We start from the raw sequence: 25212 nt of genomic DNA on the forward strand, positions 1-25212 counted from the left end.
CCTTCCCAACAATCTGCTGCTCGCTGGTGGAGGAGACCGCTGCATTTACATTAAGTGATCTCCTTCAGAGTATGGGGAGGAGCGATCGCTAATGCCAACGCTCTTCCCCATATAGGCTCGTTTCTTGGTAGAGTCTACACAAACGATTCAGTTACCTGATGAACAAGCGTTTCGGCACGCTTTCAGATATCAAGAGGATTCTGAAACACAATCCAGATTTTCTGGGCTTCAAAATGACAATCATTTGTAGAGTTAATATTTTTGGCTCCATACAGTTTTTCACACTGTATACCCATTATCGGACGTTATATATTTTTCAATCACATACCTGCGATGTATGTGTAAAGATGTGTAGGCATATCCCGATTTTTTGGGGGTACTCTCTCTCCTTGGGGAGAGAGTGCCTTAATCAGCGTGAAGAGACTTATAGGCCATCAATGCTCCTCTGGAATTCTGGGAAGAAAGGGATGCAAATGAGCGCTTAACAAGCTCTGCCTCTAATGCCACCAGATGTAAGACAGCTATCCTGTAAGTCAATGTTCGACCCTTTAAATAGGCCTCGATATTAAATAAGCCAGCATCTCATCTGCAGACAGCTGTTTCGGGGGGATTGCTCCTCATCAGTGCAGAGCAGAGAGTACTGGAGAGATAGTACCCCCCCCCCCCCAAATCCTGACTTGGGCCTCTCACCTAGTTAAGCCAGTACTCTCTGCTCTGCACTGATGAGGGTCAATCACCCAGAAACAGCTGTCTGCAGATGAGGTGCTGGATTATTTAATATCCGAGTCGTGTCTCAAGGCCTATTTAAAGGGTCGAACATTGAGGGAGATTCATCAAACTGGTGTAAAGTAGAAGTGGCTTAGTTGCCCATAGCAACCACCTTTCATTTTCTAAAAGAGTTGTGAAAAATGAAAGGTGGAATCTGATTGGTTGCTATGGGCAACATAGCCAGTTCTACTTTAAAAGTTTGATAAATCTCCCTCATTGACTTCTAGGATAGCTGCTTTACATCAGATAGCATTAGAGGGAGAGATTGTTAAGAGCTCATGTGCATTCCTTTCTTCCCAGAATATCCCAAAGCCACAATGGTGTATCAACATAGGCAACCCATTGATTGCAATTACTGAAATGCTTAATTCCCCCTGAAAACCTGCTATCACATTAACCAACAGCGGGACAAACTTTGATCTGCTGGTCATCAGGAAAATCTTCTAAAGCAGAAAACGCCTTTTACATTTTTTTGTACGACCACTGCTGCTGCTTTGCAGGGTGGTTGTAACCCCTGGATACAAGCAGTGTATAATGGAATGGAAAAATCAATCCAGCCAGCAAAGGAGGCAATATGGATAATCACAATCCATTAGTAAGAGCCTTGTAATAACTTTCTCTACATGATAAATACCAATGGCTGAAGTGAGAGAACCCCTTTAATCCCGAGTCAGCATTACAAGCACACTTGCTCTTTTACCCAAATCTGTGAAGTCTACGGCCAAAACGTACAGATTATAAGCTCATGTGGGCAGGGTTCTCTCCCCCTCTACACCAGTGGGTTAATAGATTTGTGTTTACTGTATTTTATATTACATACATGTAACCCGCTCTTGATGTACAACGCTATGGAATTAATGCCGCTTTCAAATGAATAATAATAACAACCTCCCCTGCCTACTTGCATCCTCTTTGTAATAACAGTTCTGGAGAATCTGTTCTCATCACAATCCTTTACTATTCCTGCTAGATATAAATAGCTATGAATTAACTGCTAGCAGTTTGCAATGAAGCTCCAGCTGGGTGTTACCAGTTGGGGGTGTGTCCCTGCACAATGCGACACTGGTGGCACCGATTGGACAGTGTCAGACTCTGCATGGACACACCGCCACTGGTAATACCCAGCTGGACCTTCAATGCAAACTGCTGGCTATTCAGGAATAATAAAGGAATGGCACATCAGAGTCAAAAGATTAGATGATCCAGAATAGTTATTACATTGGGAAGGCAAGTCGTTACTAAAACACACATCAGGAGAGGTGACAGGGCCTCTTTAACCCACATTCCATATAAACTGTGAAATCAAACATGAAAGCATTCAGTGAGAGTCTTTATTAACCAAAAGGTTAACACATCAGTACAATTCTTTCCAACTATTATCATCAATATAAGGGCCTGCCTAAAAGCAGGCTGAAGTGAAAACCTCAGACAGCGTACAAAAAATGCTGTTACATATGATGCGCTCCACTCTAGAGAAACAGTTTATAGGGCTATAGGCAAACTGTACACAACTTGTATTAATACCCAGGACATGGTAATTATGCTATCCAAACCTATTGTAATAGCTGCGCAATGCCAGCAGGAGGTGCTATAGATACCATGATCCATGTGTGCTCAGGTATCCACCATTTACCTCCGACCTTCCTAGGCTGCTATATACACTATAAAGTTTATACAAAGTAATAAACTATAATCTTACAATTTACATTTTAGCTACGATGCAGCAACTATTCTGCAGTGACTGGGCAGTGTCCGAGGGGACAGGGGCAAACAGACCCAGCTGCCAAATTACCGGTAGTCATACATTTCTAGAAGGAGTGACCTCGCTGTAAGTAAAGATTGTTAGCTTCCATTCACATGTGCACCACAGATTTCGTTGTCGATGGAAAAAAAATGAAAAATGAAGAAAAAAAACAAAAAAACAAAACAGGGCTGTATCCTTCCGAACCGGAAAATTGGGGCTGCATATAGGACTATTTTTCCTATCTAAAACGGGAGGCTTCAACACAGAGGTCAACGTAGCCTTATTCCAATGGGAATATAAGTACTGACAAGTGAAGAGAGCCTGCCGGTCCGCTTTAAACAAGTGCAGTATTGCATTATAACAAAAAACGTAGGAAATAAATAGTTCTTTCTTCATTCTTGAAACATTTTAAACGCCAAATGTTTCAACACAGCTAGCATTGGTCTCCCAGATCTCATCATCCACAGGTTCTAGCTGCCTAAAGTAGTAACTTGCCACAGGGGCCTTCTGCTCTGCCGGCTCACTTGTCTGCTCCGCCGGCTCACTCGTGTGCTCGCTGTTCTGCTTGCTTATCACTTCGGATTCTGTTTCTTCAATTACATTTTGGGGTTTTGCTGGTGAAGACTCACTGGTGACCTGAAGCTTGCTGTTCGATGGGCAGTCAAAAAAGTTATTCTGGACAACGTATCTAACGCACTGTAAAATGATGTTCCTTTCACGTCTTATGTCACGGGCCAGCAACTAGGAAGAAAAGAAAAAAAATGTATTATCGTAAAATGTTACTTACAAGTAGTTTCCTGCTAAAATATTAAAGCCAGTATAGCCAGTTGCCCAGGTGCAGGTCTTATACTAAAGTTCAGGAGGGCAACAAAAGGGGTAGAGGCGCTCATAGGGTGATATGTATAGTTAGGGAGAAGTTACTTAAGATAATTAGGCTCACCTTGTGTGGTTGGGCAAACATAGGCACAACCCTAGTGTGTGTGGGGTTTTGTTATATAACGGAGGTCGGTGCTGCCAGTGTCGTCTGGTCCTCACTTGGGGGGTTGCCTGGGAGGAAAGTGACTGATTTGAAGCGGATGGGACCCACGTGGAAGTCCACACCCTCAGTGGAGACACTTCGTTGGAGCAACTGAACGACCAGGCTGATATGGATTAAAAAAAACTCGGGCCTGAGCCTAGCAGCGCAGGAAGCAGTCCAACGTCCGCAACCGCTGGACACCGGCACCTCAGACTTGAAAAGGAAGCCCTGTTCTCTCCGAAATGCGTTGTCATCTTCAAAATAAATAGAAGTGTTTTTTTTATCCATATCCGCCTGGTCATTCAGTTGCGTCGACTAAGTGTCTCCACTGAGAGTGTGGACTTCCACGTGGGTCCCATCCGCTTCAAATCAGTCATACCAAAGTTGGATAGGTACATACACAGACAGCGCAAGCAGCCATTAGCAAAGCCACGTTCAACACCACTAAATACCCTACAATCTGTTCTCAAAAGGACGGGAAATAATGATCTGAATACCATGAAGAACATAGGACTTTTACAAGCCAGCCACTTTTAATACACAGCAATACCCGAGCCATCTATGCTGGATTAGTGCAAGTAAATAAAATAGAGAGCTAAGAACTGTAGTCAATGAAATTAAACTGGACTCCCAACTTCTAAATTACATTAAAAAAAATTGTGTCTGTAAGAAATACATGTCTTGGGCTACTTTCACATCTGCTCTTTTCCTTTCTGCTACTAAGATCCGTCATAGGATCTCAATACCGGGTGAAAACGTTTCCGATTTGTCCCCATTCATTGTCAACGGGGCACAAATGAACTGAACGAAACGGAGTGCACCAGAATGCATTCAGTTCCATTTGGTTGCGTCCCCATCGCGGACAGAATAACGCTGCAAGCAATGTGGTGCGAAGCAAGAAGGATCTGTCATGACACAAAATGTAAGTCAATGGTGGCGGATCCGTTTTCTCGGACACAATGGTTTTAGAGACGTATCAGTCTTGGCTATTTTAGAGATAAAACAACCGGATCTGTTCAGAACGGATGCAGACGGTTGTATTATGACGGAAGCGTTTTTGCTGATCCATGACTGATTCAGCAAAAACGCTGGTGTGAAAGTAGCCTTAGCCCATAATGCTATTAAATGGGTGGTCCCACCTCAACAGTTATGGCATAGTCACCACTCACTTCATTATTTTCTATAACCAAAGTAAGAAGTGAATGAAGAGAGTTAAGTGGACATGCCATAGACGTATGTATGTAAGAATCTGGATATTGTTATTACATACTTGTTACTGTGCTTCTCTTTTGATTCCCTCTCAGAACGCCCACCTAATGTACCCAGCAGTGTTGAGAAGCTGGCCTGTACAACAACATGAATCACTCTGCCCATGTACAAGAGGATGTGGATGGTGGGAATTAGCTACTCAGCATGTGTGACCTCTAGCAATGGACACATAACAGACAGAACACCAAGACCACGCTCACATCTCTCACTGCTACACAGCCTGAGATATGCCACGATGAAGCAATGGGCGAGGCGTGCTGACAAGCTGCAGGAGGGGAGGAGACACACAGGAGAAGCAATGGGCGAGGCGTGCTGACAAGCTGCAGGAGGGGAGGAGACACACAGGAGAAGCAATGGGCGAGGCGTGCTGACAAGCTGCAGGAGGGGAGGAGACACACAGGAGAAGCAATGGGCGAGGCGTGCTGACAAGCTGCAGGAGGGGAGGAGACACACAGGAGAAGCAATGGGCGAGGCGTGCTGACAAGCTGCAGGAGGGGAGGAGACACACAGGAGAAGCAATGGGCGAGGCGTGCTGACAAGCTGCAGGAGGGGAGGAGACACATAGATCCTTCTCACTCCCTGTCTAACTGTAGATGACCTCCAGGGGGAGGAAAATATGGACTTCTCTGCATATTATCAATCCCCTTCTCACTCAGAATCTGACTGTCACATATGGGGATTCTCTTACTTTTTCCAGAAAAGGAGAGAGTAGATGACCGCTTTTCTCATCCAATCACCCTTCTGCGCCCAATTAGGCAGTTTATTGAAGCCATGGCCCAGACATTAACCAGCATCTGGATCACAGCACCAAATAAGTTGCACTAAACATATCACATTTACATTTTACACTGTCCCTAATTTGTCCACACATGATCAATAGAGTGAAATATACAGACCGCTAGCGATACCCGTTATACGCTGCAGTAATAGTGTTAACGATTAGAACTAGAGGAATATGTAAAATTTCTAACAGATGGAAAAGATATAAAAATTACCTTAGTAAAAAAAACAAAAAAAAACACTATTCAGCCACTTTTCAGACAGGTGTTTAAATACTGGGGCTTTTTTGTGCCCATATTATAAATGCAAAACACGGACCTCTCATAAGAACCGGGGTTATGGAGCTCTAAGTTATATGTATTAACTCTGCAAATGCTGAACTTTTATGTTTATAGGAGGTGGGGGTCCATATAACTTTTTGCTTGAGTCACACTTGCACCCACTAATAAGGAGACTTTTGTATTACTTACCAGTAAAGTCTCTTTCTCGCTCTTCCTTGGGGGACACAGGAAACCATGGGTATAGCTCTGCTCCCTAGGAGGCGTGACACTAAGCGAAAGCTGTAAGCCCCTCCTCCATCAGCTATACCCTTCAGCCTGGAGAAGAGACTGCCAGTTGCGTGTCCAAGTAGTGAAAGATAACCACCAACCGGAAAAAGAACTGTCGAGCCCCAACGGGGGCAACCAAGCCGGAACCACAACTGTAACCCAATGAAGGGCGGGTGCTGTGTCCCCCAAGGAAGAGCGAGAAAGAGACTTTACTGGTAAGTAATACAAAAGTCTCCTTTTCTCGCCCATATTCCTTGGGGGACACAGGAAACCATGGGACGTTCCAGAGCAGTCCCAGAAGGGAGGGACCAGAACAAACTAGACCAACACCAGAGGCATCAATCAACTGCCGCCTGCAACACCAGACGGCCTAAAGCAGCGTCAGCCGACGCATGAGTATGCACCCTGTAGAACTTGGTGAAGGTGTGCAAGGAGGACCAAGTGGCCGCCTTGCAAATCTGCTCCGAAGAAGCCCGATTTCTCTGAGCCCAGGAAGCCCCGACCGCTCTAGTGGAGTGAGCGGTAACACCAAGGGGAGGAACCCTGCCCATGGCGAGATAAGCCTCAGTAACAGCCATCTTGACAAAACGGGCGATAGCAACTTTGGATGCCGCCATCCCTCTGCGCGACCCTTCCGGGACCACAAAGAGCGAGTCAGTATGCCTGAAAGAGCTGGTTACTTCCAGGTAAATCTTGAGCGCCCTGACAACGTCCAGGCGATGAAGCTTCCTCTCCCGCGGATGGGAAGGGGAAGGACACAAAGAGGGGAGAACGATGTCCTCGTTCAGATGAAAGGCGGAGACCACCTTAGGAAGGAAGGAAGGGACCGGACGAAGAACCACCTTGTCCTGGTGGAACACTAGGAAGGGTTCCAGACAGGAGAGTGCAGCCAATTCGGACACCCTCCGAAGAGAGGTGATGGCTACAAGGAAAATAACCTTGCAGGACAGAAGTCGCAAGGAAAACCGTCCGCAGAGGCTCGAAAGGAGAAGCCTGGAGCGCTGAGAGAACCAGGTTCAGGTCCCAGGGCGGTACCGGAGGGCGATACGGGGGAACCGCGTGAGCCACGCCCTGAAGGAAGGTCTTGACAGGACCAAGGGGGGCCAGTGGGCGCTGAAACAAAATGGACAGCGCAGATACCTGAACCTTCAAAGAACTAAGGCCTAGACCTTGGGCCAGTCCGCTCTGCAGGAAGGACAAAACGGTGGGGAGAGAAAAGCGGAGCGGAGGAATCCCCAGATCGGCACAGAACCCTAAAAAAGTCCTCCAGGTCCTATAATAGATCCTAGAAGAGGACGGCTTACGGGCGCGGATCATGGTGCGGACGACGTCCGCAGAAAAACCCCTACGTGTCAGGACGGTGGTCTCAACAACCACGCCGTCAAACGTAGGGTCCCTAAACGCGGGTGGAAGATCGGTCCCTGAGAGAGAAGATCTTCCCTGGCGGGCAGCGGCCAGGGCGCGTCTGCCAGGAGTAGCATGAGGTCGGCATACCAAGACCGGCGGGGCCAGTCCGGAGCGACCAGAATCACCGAGACGCCTTCCGCCGCGATCTTCCGAAGGACCTTGGGCAGGAGAGGGATGGGAGGGAATATGTATGGGCGCGCGAAGCCTCGCCAAGGAAGAACGAGGGCGTCGGCTCCGCAAGCTCCCGGATCCCTGGCCCTGGACAGATAGGCGGGGACCTTGTGATTGAATTTTGAGGCCATGAGGTCCACGTCCGGTATGCCCCAACGAAGGCAAATGGCCTCGAATACCTCCGGGTGAAGAGACCACTCGCCGGGGTCGACGGTGGTGCGACTGAGGAAGTCCGCCGCCCAATTGTCCACCCCTGGAATAAAAATTGCAGATAGGGCCGGGACGTGGGCTTCCGCCCAACGGAGAATGCTGGTGACCTCCCGCAGCGCTGCGAGTGCCCCCCTGGTGGTTTATGTACGCCACGGCCGTGGCGTTGTCTGATTGTACACGAACTGGATGACCCTTCAGCAGATGAGTCCAGTGTCGTAGAGACAGAAGGGCCGCTCTCAGTTCCAGGACATTGATCGAGAGTTTGGACTCCGATGGAGACCAAATGCCCTGGACGGATCGGGGAGGAAACACGCCTCCCCAGCCCGAGAGACTGGCATCGGTTGTAACCACCAACCAGTTGAGTGGCAGAAAAGACCTGCCCAGAAGAGGGGACTGTAACCACCAGCGGAGAGATGACCGCACCGGAGGCGAAAGATGGAAGGGGTGATCCAGAGACTGCGGCGATTTGTCCCAGGAGGAGAGGATCGCCCGTTGGAGAGGGCGGGAGTGAAACTGCGCAAATGGGATCGCCTCGAAGCAGGCAACCATCTGCCCCAATACCCGCATGCAGAAGCGGAAGGACGGTCGACGGTGGAGAAGGAGACCCCGAACCGCCCCACGGAGGATCAGACGTTTTTCCGAGGGAAGACGTACCTCCGCCGCTCCCGTGTCTAAAAGCATTCCCAGGAAGACGAGTTGTCTGGAGGGGGGAAGGGAGGACTTGGGGAAGTTGATGACCCAACCGAACCTCGCCAGAGTCTCTAGAGTGAGATCCACGCTGGCAACCGCTTGAGAAAGGGACGGAGCCTTGATGAGGATATCGTCCAAGTACGGTAGCAGAAAAACACCCCTGGAACGGAGTAAGGCTAAAACCGGGGCCAGGACCTTGGTGAACACCCGGGGGGCTGTTGCCAGCCCAAAGGGAAGGGCGACAAATTGGAAGTGGAGGTCCCCCACGGCGAATCGAAGGAAGCGATGGTGACACTGGGCTACCGGAACATGGAGGTAGGCATCCTGTATATCGATGGAAGACATAAAATCTCCCTGCTCCAGGGAAGCCACCGCGGAGCGGAGGGACTCCATCCGAAACAGTCGAAGGAGGAGAAAACGGTTGAGCTTTTTGAGGTCCAAAATGGGCCGCACCGAACCTCCCTTCTTGGGAACTACAAAGAGGTTCGAGTAGAACCCTTGGAATCTTTCCTCTAGAGGAACGGGGGTAATCACCCCCCTGTCCAGTAAGGCTTGAACGGCCGCGGAGAACGCAGCCGCGCCTTTCGGGTCTCGCGTGGGGCGGGAGCGAAAGAACCGATCCGGAGGGAAGGATGCAAATTCGATTTTGTATCCGGAGGACACAATTTCGAGGGCCCAGGCGTCGGAGACGTGAGCCATCCAGACGTCCTTGAAAAGGAGGAGCCGGCCCCCCACCCGGGTGGGTGGGGGCGCGCCTTCAGGCAGAGGACTGTTTTGCTGCGGGTGTGCGGGCAGCCTGCGGCTTGCGCCAGGAGGGCTGCGCCCGAAAAAACGGCTTCCTACGCTTGTCCTGGGGAGGAGCCGAAGCGGCAGCTGTGGTGGGAGCCCCAGAGGCCCTGCGGGAGGACCGAAAACGAGACGCACCAGGGCGTCCGCGGGGGGCGCCCCTGGCTTGGGGTTGAGGAAGATGGGTGCTTTTACCACCCGTGGCCTCTGAAATAAGTTCGTCTAAGCGGACCCCGAAAAGGCGGGAACCCGCAAACGGTAGCCCCGCCAAGGAACGTTTGGAGGCAGCGTCCGCTTTCCAGACCTTCAGCCAGAGCTCCCTCCTGACGGCAACTGCCAGGGCGGAGGAGCGTGCAATAAGGGCTCCCGCATCAAGGGAGGCCTCACAGACAAAATTCCCGGCCCGAATAATAAGCTGGGCCAAGGAACGTAGGTCCTGGATGGGGATGTCCGAGTCCAACTCCTGTTCCAGCTGCGCACCCCAAGCAGAGATTGCTTTCCCTGCCCAAGCAGAGGCAAAAACCGGTCTGAGGGCAGAACCGGAGGCAGCAAAAATGCCCTTGGACAGGGTCTCCATGCGACGGTCCTCCGCTGACTGAAGAGAGGACCCGTCGGGAACAGGGATGGCCGTGTTCTTTGACAGCCGGGCCACAGGGGGGTCCACCTTGGGTGGGGAAGACCAGGTGGCCACGACATCGGCTGGAAAAGGATAGCAAATGTCCAGCTTCTTTGGGTTGACAAAACGGGCGTCCGGGCGAGCCCAAGCCTTAGACACCACGGAGGAGAAATCAGAGTGGATTGGAAAGACTTTTGAGGCCTGCCTGGGTCTGATAAAGGAGACGCTAGCTGCGTCCGAGCTAGGGGGGTCATCCTGCACCTTAAAGGTGTCACGAATATCAGAGATGAGTTGACCCATCGCTGAGGCTAGCTTGGACGGCAGGGCCGAGTCCATTTCCAAATCTGAAGCCGCCAATTCACCTTCAGAGAGCGAATCCTTTGGAGAGGAGAGGCCCGTCTGGGTGCGCACGCGTGGCGGAGAGAGCGAGGCCTCAGAGGAGGAGGCTCGCTCTACTCTAATACGCTTCTGAGAGTGCCTAGCTCGGGAGGGGTCACTAGGAGAGGGTGAACCCGCTGCAGCGGCAGAAGCAGTGGACCCGGAGGGCGCGACAGTCAGAGTGGCGTCCTGCGGGGTAGGTGGCCTGTCTATTAGGCGGCCCACGACATGAGTGAGGCTTTCCACGGCCTGGGACAGGGATCTAGCCCAGTCAGGCGGGTCAGAGGAAGCAGGGAGCGACACAGCGGGCGACTGAGGCTGCGGTGGAGCTCGGCATGCAGTACAGTGCGGATCAGACTGCCCCCGGGGAAAGGGTTCCCTACAAGCAGTACAGGCATGGTACCATGGCTTGGCGGCTGCAGAAGGGTCTGACATGGTGGAAAGATGTTGCACTTAAAGTGAGAACCAAGCAACAGTACTGTGGCACGGAGGGGGTTAAACAGTCCTACCAGACCCGGATGATACAAGCGGCAGCTGTAAGGGGAACAGACTGAGGAGGCTGTGGAGGAGAGGCAGCAGCACGGAGCTGAATGGCTTCAGGATCGCACGGCAGAGAGATGAACCCGGAAGTAGCGGAGCGCAGCAGCACGGAGCTGAATGTGTAAGGAAGCTCCGCCCCCCCCCTCTGCCGCGCTGAAGCCGAAGCAGAGCCGCGCGCGCGCGGCAAAATGATTTTAACCCCCAAGGATGTTGAAGTGCCGGCCATGAAATGGCGCTGTTCATGCCAGGAAAACGGCTCCCACCGCGCCTAGATGTAGCAGACGGCTTGCTTGTCTGCAGCCGTCCCCTGTAAGGCAGCGTTCTAGGACTTGCCCAGATAAACTGCCCTCCAACTAAGCCCGGTAACGCCCCGATATGCGGGGGGGGGGGGGGGGGGGTGGTCGGGGGGTTGTCCGGGATTGGGCGGTGGGACAATGTAGCAGTGGCCATGTAACAGTGGCCATGTTGGTAGCAGCGGTGGGAGGGAGGAAGGGGAGGCTGGAGCAGCCACTCTCACCATACGCTGTCTTCGCCCTCAGTCCATCCAGCGGGGGTCGCCCCTTCAGCTCCTGGCACCGCAGTGGCAGGAAGCCGGGGGAGGGACTTGGCGTGCGGGCGACCCTGAGCTGGCGGGACGCAGGGGAGCGAGGCTGCCCTGGTCCACCTTGTCTTCTGTGGGGGAGGCGGCAGTGCGGAATTACCGGCACTGGCGCAACTCAACCCCGGGAGAAACAGAGGGGTCTAATGCGCCTCTGTTGTCCCTGTAGGTAGAAAAAAAAAAAAACGAATTAAAAACAACAAATAACGTAAAAATAAAAATCATAGGATAACAACCCTGCATAAGCAGGGGGTGTCTTGCCTCCTTGGACACTAAGCAAAAACTGGCAGTCTCTTCTCCAGGCTGAAGGGTATAGCTGATGGAGGAGGGGCTTACAGCTTTCGCTTAGTGTCACGCCTCCTAGGGAGCAGAGCTATACCCATGGTTTCCTGTGTCCCCCAAGGAATATGGGCGAGAAATTAACTTTTATGCAATTTTTTGAAAGAAAAATTACCATATTTTTTGGACTATAAGACAAAAGCAAGGGGGAGGGGAATGACAGTGTGTCTTATAGTGCGAACGCTAATGATCGCTTGCATTATGGAAGAACTCATTAGTATGCAGGGAGCGGTGAGTGAAGCGTTATGCTGGCTGTACTCACAGCTCCACTCTGCACTGATTGTGCCCTGATTGTGTACAGCGTCAGGACGTAGTTCACATAGCTACACATTATGACCTGATGCTGTTAAAATGTCAGGTCACAGGTGCAGCAAAGGTCCCGGAAGAAGACCAGGGAGTGGTCTGGAGCAGGAGACGTAAATTCATTTTGTTTGCCTCATGGAACTTAGGGGTCTGATCTAAGGAGAAATGGGGGTCTGATGTGGGTTTGATCTGAGGTCTGATGGACCTTAGAGGGCTCTTTTTTTTATTATTTTCCTGTTCTATATCTTAGGTGCATCTTATGGTCCAGTGCATCTTATAGTCCAAAAACATGGTACATCTAGACAGAAAATTGTATTAAGGAGTCAAAATGGCATTCTGACTGGGTGTCTCAGAAAATATATGGGTGTGAGGGTTTATTTTGGAATTTAAGTTTTATTTGCAGAAGTCAAAACTGTGACAATTGTCCTGGCTACTAGAGGTGCAAAATGTCCAAAACACCCCTGGCAGTGAAAGGTTTAAAGACGTGTCCTAAGTGGCTGCCATGAAAAAAAAACTTCCTCTTACAACCAGTATTTATACAATTATTTTTTCTTCTTACCATTTCCAGCAGCGTAGGCCGACTCCTTGCGCAAACCAGTTTCTTTGAATTCTTATGGCCTTTTTTGGGGTGGACTTTATTATGAAGAATTTTTGGATGCAAAGCAGCAATGCAGGAGTCTGTGTTTGCCACATTCGAAGCGTTCTCAGCTTTCCCATTTACAGGCTTGGCGTCCATACCCTGCTCAAGTGCTTCCAATATCTGCTTATTTTCTTCTAAGGCCATGGTTACCTTCTTAATTGGCAGCTCTGAAATAGGAATCACAAGAGTGACCAATACAGATAAATGACTGGTAAATAGAGATAGAGATAGAGATAGAGAGATAGAGAGATAGAGAGATATATATATATATATATATATATATATATATATATATATATATATATATATATATATATATATATCTCTCTATCACTAGCATGGTCATGAAAAGTAGGGTTACAGATTTACTTTAATTCTTCATGTCTAGTTGTGTGCAAGGGGGAAAAAAATGAAAATGTCCACTAGAGGGAGCCAACATATTTGCAAACAAATATTTAAACATGACAGCCTGCAAATCCTAAATCACCAATTATTCCATCATACAATTGTTATTATGTTATGTTTCCTGATGAATCCATGCAAGTAAAAATCAGGAGCGAATCATAAAAGGAAAGAAAAGTATAACGGACAGATACAACACCTGTAGCCAGTGTGCACAAGTGGATAATATCTACTCACCCTCAGGCTCACTGTCACTTTCAGATGCACTCCCGTAGCTGGACATAAGTCTGCTGAGGCCAGCGGTTACCTGCTTTGGTATGACGGTTAAGCCAGTGGGCGCTGGCTCTCCACCACTGTCAGATTCTACAAGAAGAAATGAGAACAAAGTCACAAGAAATCCTCAATATAAACATCCCAATATTGTAATAACCAGAAATATACAAAGTAAAATGAGAAAAGTCCAATAATAGTTCAAACCCAAGTGATTAGCCAGACAACTCCAACATATTGGCATCCCAGGGGGAGGACTGAGTAGCACCTCAACAGCTCTCAATGACAAGGACAATGGTTGAAAATCGGGGCTGTGAAGCAGACTGATCTTGGTCATCTTTTTAAAGAAACAAAAGATGTTTATAGCTAACTGAAATTTTTCGATATTTTTATATATTTTTTTTTATCTGTGCAATGGCTTTAACCAAACCTCAACCGCTGTGTGTGAATACACGACTTTTTTTGCGGATCGGATGCGGGCCCATTCACTTCAGAAGATGTGGATAGCATGCTGTGTTGCTTTCCACATATGTACATCTGCTACGTGCCCCGCAAAAAAATAAAATATAAATTGAGAACATGTCCTATTCTTCTCCATTTTGCGGACAAGCATAGAACATTTGTGAAGAAGTGGGGAAAAAAAAAAAAATGGCTGCAGTTTTGAGGATCCGTAATTTGCAGACTACAAAAACAGCTCTGGCCATGTGCATGAGCCCAATCCATGATTGACAGCTCTCTGTATACACACTCACTGATAGGACCGCTTCCTTGACTTCAAAGACCAGAATGAACAGGGATTTAAATGAGCAAGTTTACAATGTTAAATGTTTTACTGAATCTTTTCCCATAAAACTATATATCAATCAGCTTCTCCTGCTCTATAACCTGCTGCCTGTAGCCTACATTTATGGTGACAGGTTACCTTAACTGTAAATCTTGACGCAAATTAAAGTTATCCTCCAGGAAAAAGATGAAAGGGAAGGCACCACTATTCGAGTACTAACACACATTTAATAAGTTAGCAAGGCATCAGGAAAAACATGAATGGAAGGGAGTGATGAACTTCAAGATCAGACTACACAGGGTTTGTTTGTAGTCTGTTACTATGGAGACAGATGGGCCACCAATAAGCTATAGACACACATAAAAAATATTGCAAAGAAGGACATAGCCTACAGCTGTGATGGCTAACCTTTAGCACTCCAGATGTGGTAAAACTACAACTCCCAAGATGCACATTTGCTTGGCTGCACAGAAATGAATGAAGCATGCTGGGAGTTGCAGTTTCACCACAGCTGGAGTGCTGGAGGTTAGCCATCACTAGCCTATAGGCACAGCATAACATTTGCCATGATATAAGCAAACACCCCCCCCCCCCTCCAAAAAAAATAAAAAATAACACATGACAAAACACTGATACCTGGGTCACTGCCAGCAAGCATGTCTAGTGGGTTCACAGTCCGCTTATTACTCTGACTGGTCAGTGGTTCCTTGGAAGGCTCTACCGATTTTAGGTCTGGTTTGGCTGGCCCTCCCTGTTTTGCAGATTCATTTAATTCTTTTCTCATCTTCCTTGCACGTCTTTGATTTTTCCAAGACATTTTATCCCTGGCCCCAGCTGGACCATTCCTCATTCCCTTCATCTTACTGCAGGTATAGACAGAGTTTCAGAAAGTACAAGTCAAAGGCAAAAACCAAGATAATACAATAGCTGATGTCAAGACTAAGAGCGGCACAACGACAACTGCAGAAATTCTAAACATCTACAAATATTGTACAATCTTATACACCATGAGCAAGGTATCGTAATACAGACGCTAAAATATTGCCACATAATGGCCTGAATCTTGCCTAAAGTGTTCTCTGGTTTAGCAAACCATTTTTTTCTATAATGACCAGTTTTTGACAAGAGGGAAGATGCTGTTTTATTGCACAGTCATCAGCAGACGTCCCATAATGTCACAAGACATAACTGTACAAGTTAGAGCCAAGGGCAGCAGCAAAGTCAGTGTAAGAAGCTCTAATAGAAGACAACTGCAAAACCAAGCGGATACAAACCCAAACTGTGCCGTTTTCAGCACATCTCCTCGATCCTCCATTTCTTTTTGGAGCCGAGTCTTCTTCGCAATGTTTTGCAGAGTTGGGTAGTTTCTGCAAACATAAAAAGTGAGACAAATAATCATACAAATAAAGAAAGCATACAAAAGTGTAGACCTATGCAGTACAGATACAACATTTTTAAAAAGAAAAAAAATATTCTGATATTTCAGGAAACATAGAAACCTCAACAATCTTTCCACACATTGCAGAAATATACCAAACATGATTCAGGAAAGTTTGGCTGCAATTTTTTTCCCCAGGATCCAAGATTATTAATATTAAAATGCTTATTAAAAGGGTTTCCCGATCCTACGTATACATAGCCTTATAACTGTGTAAGAAAATTTTAAGGAAGAGTCAAATATTTTTTTGTTTCAAATCTGTGTTTTCAAGATCTCGGTTTGCTTTAGCAAATTAAAATAAATTATAGTTTGCAGTCAAAGGACATAAGTGCAGGGTCTCATACAGAGAAAACACAGACTAAGGCTGGGTTCAGACCTGAGCGTCTTTGATATGCGCGTTTAACGCGCGTTTTTGACGAGCGTTTTTTGCAATAGTAAACGCGCGTTTGACGCGCGTTTGTGTGATTGACTGCAATGTCCTATGGCCACAAACGCGCGTCAAAACGCCCCAAAGAAGCTCAAGTACTTGTTTGAGCGTAGGGCGTTTTACAGCGCGTTTTTCAGCGCTGTAAAACGCTCAAGTGAGAACCAGGGCCATAGGGAAGCATTGGTTTTCATGTGTTGAGCGTTTTACAGCGCGTTTGAACGCGCTGTAAAACGCTCAAGTGTGAACCCAGCCTAAGGGAGCATTCACACGACCGTGTGAGCCCGTGCCCGTATTACGGACCGCATTTGCGGATTCGCAATACACGAGCACCGTTCCGTGGGCATTCTGCATCACGGATGCGGACCCATTTATTTCAATGGGTCCGCAAATCCGGAGATGCGGAACGGAACCTTACGGAAGCACTACAGAGTGCTTTCTGAGGTACCGTTCTTCCGCACCGCAAAAAGATAGAGCTTGCTCTATCTTTTTGCGGAACGGAGGGATCGCGGACCCATTCAAGTGAATGGGGCCGCAATCCCTATACGGTTGCCACACAGCAAGTGCCCGTGCTTAGCGGACCGCAATTTGCGGTCCACAGCACGGGCACGAGCTTCACACGGTCGTGTGAATGCTCCCTAAAGCCTCATTCACACATCTGTGTCCGTGTTCAAATCCGTGAGAAGGTGGTCAGTGATGCATCCGTGTGGGATCAGTGTTGGGTCCGTGTGTCCGTTTTTTGCTGTCAGTGTGCCATCCGTGTTTCACTGACCCTGCACAGCTAAAAAATAATTTTCAAAGTATTTCTTCCTAATGATCCGTGAAACACGGATTCAACACGGATGTCCGCAAACCACAGATCCACAAAATACAGGTGTGCATGCCGCAGTTTTCTCACTCCCTTCTAGAATTGGCTATTCTTGTCTGCAAAAGGGAGAAGAATAGGACATGTTTTACGAGGGGATGCTGAGAAGTTCCTGGCTTTGCCCCCTTCCAGTTGGAATTGAAAAATGAATTTGGTACCATATGAAAGCTTGATATCTTGTTATGTAACTGTGCAAATATCAGATGTTTACAATTGTTATAACTATTTTTAATTTCAGGTAGAACCTCAGATGGCAGAGGCACAAGGAAGTCCCATGTCTGTGGAGTTACGGGCCGTCATGACGTTTTTGTTTCTCCAGGGAAATTCTGCAAAGGGCATTCACACTGAGATGTTACAAAGACTAGGGGATAAGTGTCCTTCCTACAAAACTGAGCCAAACGGATCCGTCCTGACACACAATGTAAGTCAATGGGGACAGATCCGTTTTCACTGACACAATAGAAAACGGATCCGTCCCCCATTGACTTTCAATGGTGTTCAAGACAGATCTGTTTTGGCTATTTTAAAGATAATACAAACGGATCGGTTCTGAACAGATGCAGACGGTTGTATTAGCTGAACGGATCAGTCTGTGCAGATCCATGACGGACCCGCACCAAACGCGAGGGTGAAAGTAGCCTTAGTTGAAAGCCCAGTGACAAAGTAAAATGAAGCTGAACGTACAGCTTTTCATAAAACAGGAAACCTCATTTTAACCATTATGAAATTAATCAGTGTTAAAGCAAAGGTTTCTCCATGTGACATAATAGGCCTTTACATCATTAGGGTCTATTTATTGAGATCCCACCAACTGCACTTGCATATTGCCAGATGATCGGCCAGAAAAGGCCATGTCCGAGGGGCATCGGTGCCAAAGAGCCTGGTGTTTACAATGTACCAAAATGGTTTGATCATCTCATTTCTTCCTTCATCACAGAAGCTAATGAGAAACCCATGAACATGCATTTTCCCTGCAATTTTTGGTATTTCCAAACGTTAGAGGGCAGCATCAAGGCTTACAGAACAGTTCATCATCTGTAAATGGAGGCAGGACTACAGACAGTAAAGACGTTGGCTGCGTTTCGTTCTAACCTATCTGCCAAATAGCCGGAGACATGGCATTAACTTTAGCCTTGCAGACAGAAGAAAGGGCTTAAATTATCCAAAAAACAATTGCTTGTTCATTGCTTGGAGTAGGCACTCATCCCAGAGAGCGGGTCATTACACGGTCAGATGTTTAGCCTGCATTGCAGATTTCTATGACAACCACCGTTTCTGGATCACAAAGGAAAAACTATTAGTTTTGTATCAACAGCGAGTCAGACCGAAAATCAGACACTTCTACTTATTACTATAATCTCTTATCAGAATTATTACCTCTACATACCTCCCTGATACTAGATGGGGGGGGGGGGGGGGGGATCATTTGAGGAAACTTTATCCAAAATGAAGTATTCCCCCACTTATTTGTCTGCCCTTGGACTTTATAGCTTTAGGGCTATATGTGCCGCTGAGAGCAAATCAGGCTACGTTCACATCTCCATTGTGAACTAAGGCAGGCTGTTCTAGCAAAGGAGCAGCCTGTCAGAGTTCACTGGATCTGGCGTAGGCAGATAGGCCGGCGCTCCACTGGATCCAATTGACTACAATGGAATCGCATGAGGACCCGGACACTTTTCAGCATAAATATTTTGGCCAAACAAAAAGACATGTATGCAGGATTTTTTCTGGCTAAAAGCTAGCATTTCTGAAGGAAAGCGGCTGAATTCCTGTGGGTTCCCACTGTAGTCGATAGGGTATTGGCAGTGAATGGCATAGCCAGATAATGCCGGATACGGTGAACTCCGGCAGGCTGTACCTCTGCCTGAACAGCCTGCCAGAGTTCTTAACAGAGATGTGAATGTAGTCTAAGCCCCTGCTCTGGCTTGTATGAAAACACTATGCAACCCTTTCCAAGACAGAAGAGTTTGTTTTTACTTGCAGGGGCTTAAAGGGGTTGTCCATTATTTATTTACATATTTTTTTTTATTCCCCATGCAGCAAGACTTGTGAAGGGAGCTATACTTGCTTGCACTTCCAGTCCTCGCATGTAAAATTCCTGCAAGGACAAGGTCATGTGCACCGCTGCAACCAATGACTGGCCTCAGTGGTGATGTGTTTCCATACGGCAAATTACTGCTGGGTCACCTCACCACTGAGGCCAGTCATTGGCTGCAGCGACAGACGTGACCTTGTCCATGCAGGAAGTTTACATGTGGGGAATGGAAATGCGATGAAGACAGCCGAGGTTCAAAGAGTTGGACCTGAATGGCGAGTAGGTAAATATAGTTTCTTTCACAGGTCCCGCTGGGTATGGGAAGGGATAAAAAAAAAAAAATAAAAAAAAAAAAAATTACGAAAGGGATAAAAATGAAAGTTAGCCACCTCCAACGCTCAAAGGATTGGGCATCTTAACATCCAACTAGCCTTCTCTCTTTCCCACCAGAAGAGAGTCGAGAGGACGCAATACACATTGTTGGCCAGTGCTGCCAAAAATCAGTGAGTTTATCGAAAATACAGCTAAAGTGTATGGCCAGCTTTAGTTGTACTGTCCCGCTCAAATGCCTGGTGGTGGTCAATATATTCAACTGTATGTGTCTTCCCACATTTACTACTGCCATACAGTACTTTCCTCCTGGATCAAACTTAGATTACCAAAGAACCCAATGGTGTTCAGGTCCGGGTACTGAGGCCAAAATATAGCAGTCAAAATGAAGCAGCACTATCTGTCTGAACGCAACCTGAATCTCAGCAACGGTACTCGGTTTATGACTAAGGGACGTCTCCCTACTATGCAAACGCTTCAGTAACCACCACTTATGGGTGTTGTCTTTCAAAGCACCTATAGTCTTACTAACTGGCCCACTATGCATGCATAGCAAATGGGGAAACTGCTTAAATGCGTCCCAATGGGTACAGAAAGCCATTGAAACATAAGAGATACATGTAAGTGTGTCCACATAACATCTACTTTCCGATTCTTTTTCGCTCCAGTCTGGTGCACACAGCTGCTATCTGGCCCGGGATTACAGCCCCGCTGTTTACAGCTGCTCAGGTTCTGCACATACTGTGCATTCGGTTTTGCTGCTGTCGGACTGCTGACAGCCAGTCATTAGGTTTTGAAAGCTAATCTGATTCTTTTTGTCTGGAGGAAAAATCTGCATGACAACAAGTACAATACCCTGGAACAGAGCAGACGAGGTTAAAGAAAGTGCCAACTTATAAAGTTATTCTGAACAGTCTGGTGTAAGGCCCCAAACACAACGAACTCAGGCTACGTTCCCACTTGCGTTGTTAAATCCGGTATTGAGATCCGGCAGAGGTTCTCAAATACCGGAATTAAACGGATCCGTTTTGATGTTGCACATCAGGATGCATCGATTCCGTTAGTATGCTGTTCAAAATGGGGAAAAAAACTGATCTGTCACTGTATACCCTGAAAGTCAATGGTGACGGATCCGATTTTTAAGGCTCCTAATAAAAATGGATCCATTGACTTAGGCTACTTTCACACTAGTGTTTTTTGAGGATCAGTCATTGATCTGCAAAAAGACTTCCGTTATAATACAACGGCAATCATTCGTCATGAATGGATCCGGTTGTATTATGTCTTATATAGCTATGACGGATCTGTCACGAACACCATTGAAAGTCAATGGGGGACAGATCAGTTTTCTATTATGTCAGAGAAAACGGATCCGTCCTGACACACAATGTAAGTCAATGGGGACGGATCAGTTTTCTCTGCAGCACAACCAAATGTAACGGAATGCATTTTAGTGCATTCCATTTTGTTTAATTCAGTTTTGTCCCCATTGACAATGAACGGGGACAAAACAGAAGAGTTTTCTTCCTCTATTGAGATCCTATGATGGATCTCGATAGCGGAATTGGAAACGCTAGTGTGACAGTAGCCTTACATTGTTTTCAGTGACGGATCCGTTTTTTTCCTTTTTTTATGACCAGACAAAACGGAATGCTGACAGAACAGAAGGCATCCTGATGCATCGCGAATTTCTTTCCATTCAGAATGCATGAGATCTAAATGGAAACGTTTTTTTTTTCTTCCGGTATTGAGATTCTCTGACGAATCTCAATACTGGAAAACACCACCACCACAAGTGAGAAACAGACCTAAGGGCAGGCTATTCCAATAGTGTACTGTACTGTGCATGCAATGTTTGTTAAGTGAAGCTTGTGATGGTGATCCAAAGGAGCCACAACAGCCTTCTACTCTAGCACACAGAGGAGGTCCTCACCCCCTGCATCATCCATGTGTCCTAACAGGGTATATGGACCTGGATTGTCGCCATCAGAAACACCCTTTAAAGTCTCTCTCTTCATATCCCAACTACCATACACACGGTCACATGTCCCTTATCAGCCAATAGAAGCTTGCAGGCCCTTAGTCTCCACATACACACAGTTTTACTCCAGGTTTCCCTAACAACCCAGCCATTTTTCTTCACTGCTGTAGGTCAGCTTTAGGCTTGGGTTACACGACGCACGACACATAGGGCACAATTACACTGCTACGTGTCGCGCAATCATTTTTATAATGATAGTCTATGGTGTTAGACTGCGACGCGACAGTCGCAGAAAAATCCATCTTGGATTGTCGCAGCATGTCACATTTCACACTGCGACACCATAGACTATCATTATAAAAATTGTTGAGACAAAATGTTGCACCACACATGTCGTCGTGTAGCCCTAGCCTTAAAGCGGCGGGGTGCTGTGGAGGTCACTGTCAAGGCGGCGGGGTGCTGTGGAGGTCACTGTCAAGGCGGCGGGGTGCTGTGGAGGTCACTGTCAAGGCGGCGGGGTGCTGTGGAGGTCACTGTCAAGGCGGCGGGGTGCTGTGGAGGTCACTGTCAAGGCGGCGGGGTGCTGTGGAGGTCACTGTCAAGGCGGCGGGGTGCTGTGGAGGTCACTGTCAAGGCGGCGGGGTGCTGTGGAGGTCACTGTCAAGGCGGCGGGGTGCTGTGGAGGTCACTGTCAAGGCGGCGGGGTGCTGTGGAGGTCACTGTCAAGGCGGCGGGGTGCTGTGGAGGTCACTGTCAAGGCGGCGGGGTGCTGTGGAGGTCACTGTCAAGGCGGCGGTGTGCTGTGGAGGTCACTGTCAAGGCGGCGGGGTGCTGTGAAACTCACTGTAAAAGGGGCGGGGTGCTGTGAAGGTCAAAGTTAAGGGGATGGGCTTCTGTGGAGGTCCCATTTTAAAGTGGCGGGGCATTGTGAGGGGGGGGGGGGTCAGTGGAGTTCACTGTTAAAGGGGCGGGTGCTGTAGAGGTCACTGTTATGGGGGATACTGTTTATATCTTTTAACGACACACACAAACATTAAATGAAAGTACACCCGTGTGAAGCCGGGTCCTTCTGCTAGTAGCATAATAAAAATGACTTTAAAGGGAACCTCTCAACAGGATAGAGGCCTTCAAACTGCCCACATTACCCATTTAATACTATCATGCTGTTCCTGATGATGTTCTTTTACAGTTTTTTTTCTACTCCTGAACGCAAAAAAAACAAAAAACACAGCTTTTTTTGGTGGGTTTTGATGCTGTTTTTTAGGGCCAAAGCTAGAAGTAGACCCAGCAGAAAGGAGAAGTGATTCATTTATAGATCACATTCCTTTTGAATCCACTTTTGGCCTTGGCTCAAAAAAATTGTATCAAAAATTGATTTGGCACCTCCCTTATTTTCCCCTGCCATCATATGCTAATTAGCACTTCCAATCAAGAAGGCTGGCTTTTTCTTCCTCAGTTGTTAGCCATGCCCAAATCCCATTAATTGATGTTTCCCATCACAGGCAAAGCGGAGGAGGTGAGGAGATGACACTGCCTATGAGTGAGGCTAACTTGACCTGGAGGTAGAAAGAAGAACCTCCTTGACATGAAAGCGCTCGTTTGCATACAGAGTCGGTAGGGAATAAATAAATCTAGATTTTCATTTTTTTTGCGCATTCAGGAGTCAGAAGAACTGTAAAAGAACATTGGGAACAAAATGAAAGGATTAATAGGGTAATGGGGCTAGACTAATTTTTCCATCACATAATATACTTCTCGTTTACATGGTTACGACCACCCTGCAATCTATCAGTGGTGGTCGTGCTTTCAAACTATAGAAGAAAAAAAAGCACCGGCCTTTCTGGTGGCCAGAACCATAAGAGCACAAATAGGCCAGCGTTTTTTCCTATAGTGTGCAAGCACAACCACCGCTGCTGGATTGCAGGGTGGTCATAACCAGGAAAATGAGCAGTGTATAATGTGATGGAAAAATGAATCCAGCCAGCAAAGGAGGCAATATGGATAATACCAATACATTAGTAAGTGGCTTGTATTAACTTTCTCCACATTATAAAAAATGCCATTTGCTGAAGGGAGACAACCCCTTTAAGGCCAATATCCTGCTGACAACATAAAGGCCACACTGGTAGACAACGAAAAACCTTCCTGAGGGTAAAAACATAAGGGTTTGCTGCCAATTATTTTTTGGTTTGCGAAAACCGAAGGGTAGGTAACCCAGATAGAAACTGTTTAACCTATAATAGTAGGTATTAAAGGGGTTTTCCAGTTATATAAAGTTAGCCCTTATCCACAGGATAGGGCAGAGATCAGCAATCTTCGGCACTCCAGCTGTTGTGAAACTACAATTCCCAGCATGCTCCATTCATTTATATGGGAATTCTGAGAAGAGAAGAGCAAGTATGCATGCTGGGAGTTGTAGTTTCACAACAGCTGGAGTGCCGGAGGTTGCCTACCCCTGGGATAGGGGATACCTATTAAAATCGGTGGGAGTCCTATCGCTGGGATCCCAATCATGAGAACAGGGCTCTGTACACTGTGGTTACTCCCAAAATTAACAGGGCAGCCGGTCGGGCATGTGCGCAGCCTCTCCATTTATTACTATGGGAGTTCGGGAGATAACCGAGTACAGCGCTCCACTATCTCCCAAACTCACATATAAATTAATGTAGCAGCTACACGCATGCCCAACCGGCCGCTCTGTTCATTTCGGAGCTCCTGCTCTCATGACCGGTGGGAGTCCCAGCGATAGGACTCTACTGTTCTGATAGTTATCCACTATCCTGTGGATAGGGGATAACCTAATATAACCGGAATACCCCTTAAACTCATCCCACAAATGCAAGAGACTACAGGCACAAATAAAACTAATCATGTAATTTAAAAAATGCACCAAACGTATGGCTATATTACAGTACAAGCGATTAGTGTGCAGCTCCCACAATTCGGGGGGCAATTCCATGCAGATGTTATTTCTCTGCTATATTCAGTAAATGAACAGTAATAAGGGCACATACTTCCGTCTCTCTTCTCTCCATTTATTGATTTCCTCGGGTGTGTCCAGTTTTATTCTCTTAGAACCAGGTCCATGCATCTGGAATAGAAAAGTATAAAGAAGCGGTATTTCACTAATGTACGGACAACTAGGGAAGTCCACATGCAGAAGAATCTCAGAATGCATCTCTACCAGAGACAAGCCATTCAGAAGAGGTCCTGCCGCTGTGACCATCGGTCACAATGAGGAAGCTACAAGAATAAGGGCCCATTTATAGGAGTAGATTATGGATAGAACTAGCTGTCACCTCTCCTGATACGTCCATTTCAGTAACTACTTGCATGCCCCATGTAATAACAGTTCTGAAGCATCTTTTCTTAAGATTCTACCTTGGGAGTTACCATTTGGAGGCGTGTCCCTGCACAGTCGGACACTAACCAATCAGTGCTACCAGTGTCCGACTGTGTAGGGACACACCCCCAACGGGTGACACCCAGTTATACCTTTATTTATAAAACTTCCTATAGGAATATTAGAGGAATGGCACAACATAGAGACTTCACACGATAAATACTCCAGAATTGTCATTTCACGTGGAATACAAACATGTCAGAGCTGGTGACAAGTTTTTTTTTTTTATCTGCCTCTGAAAACCACGCAGTGATGCGCATTAACTGCAAATTAGAGCAGATTTCAAATGCTTTTTAACGTCCCCACAATGTTTGGGGGTAAACATTATTTCTGGCCTTCTTCAATAACACCCATGTAATTCAATGAAGGATGTTGTTTCTTTCTAACCCTGGATGCAGCTTCCCTCCATCACGTGAAAGTCGGGGGGGGGGGCCATCATTCTAGACACGTGCACCAATCCGACATTTGGGACATC

General features: G+C 47.1%; 1 protein-coding gene across 1 annotated transcript in view; it reads right to left on the bottom strand.

Annotated features, from left to right (window-relative positions):
* Positions 1-2091: 2091 nt before the first annotated feature.
* NUFIP1 (nuclear FMR1 interacting protein 1) overlaps positions 2092-25212 on the bottom strand; it is a 34537-nt gene continuing 11416 nt past the window's right edge. The window contains exons 5-10 of the mRNA XM_040425430.1: positions 24349-24425; positions 15536-15628; positions 14898-15124; positions 13445-13570; positions 12725-12972; positions 2092-3253 (exon numbers count right to left, since the gene is read on the bottom strand). Coding sequence (XP_040281364.1) covers positions 2921-3253; positions 12725-12972; positions 13445-13570; positions 14898-15124; positions 15536-15628; positions 24349-24425 — 1104 coding nt within the window. The 3' untranslated portion in view covers positions 2092-2920. The remainder of the gene's footprint in view (positions 3254-12724; positions 12973-13444; positions 13571-14897; positions 15125-15535; positions 15629-24348; positions 24426-25212) is intronic.

The sequence above is a fragment of the Bufo bufo genome, chromosome 3 (genome assembly GCF_905171765.1).
Source record: "Bufo bufo chromosome 3, aBufBuf1.1, whole genome shotgun sequence".
Lineage (NCBI taxonomy): Eukaryota > Metazoa > Chordata > Amphibia > Anura > Bufonidae > Bufo > Bufo bufo.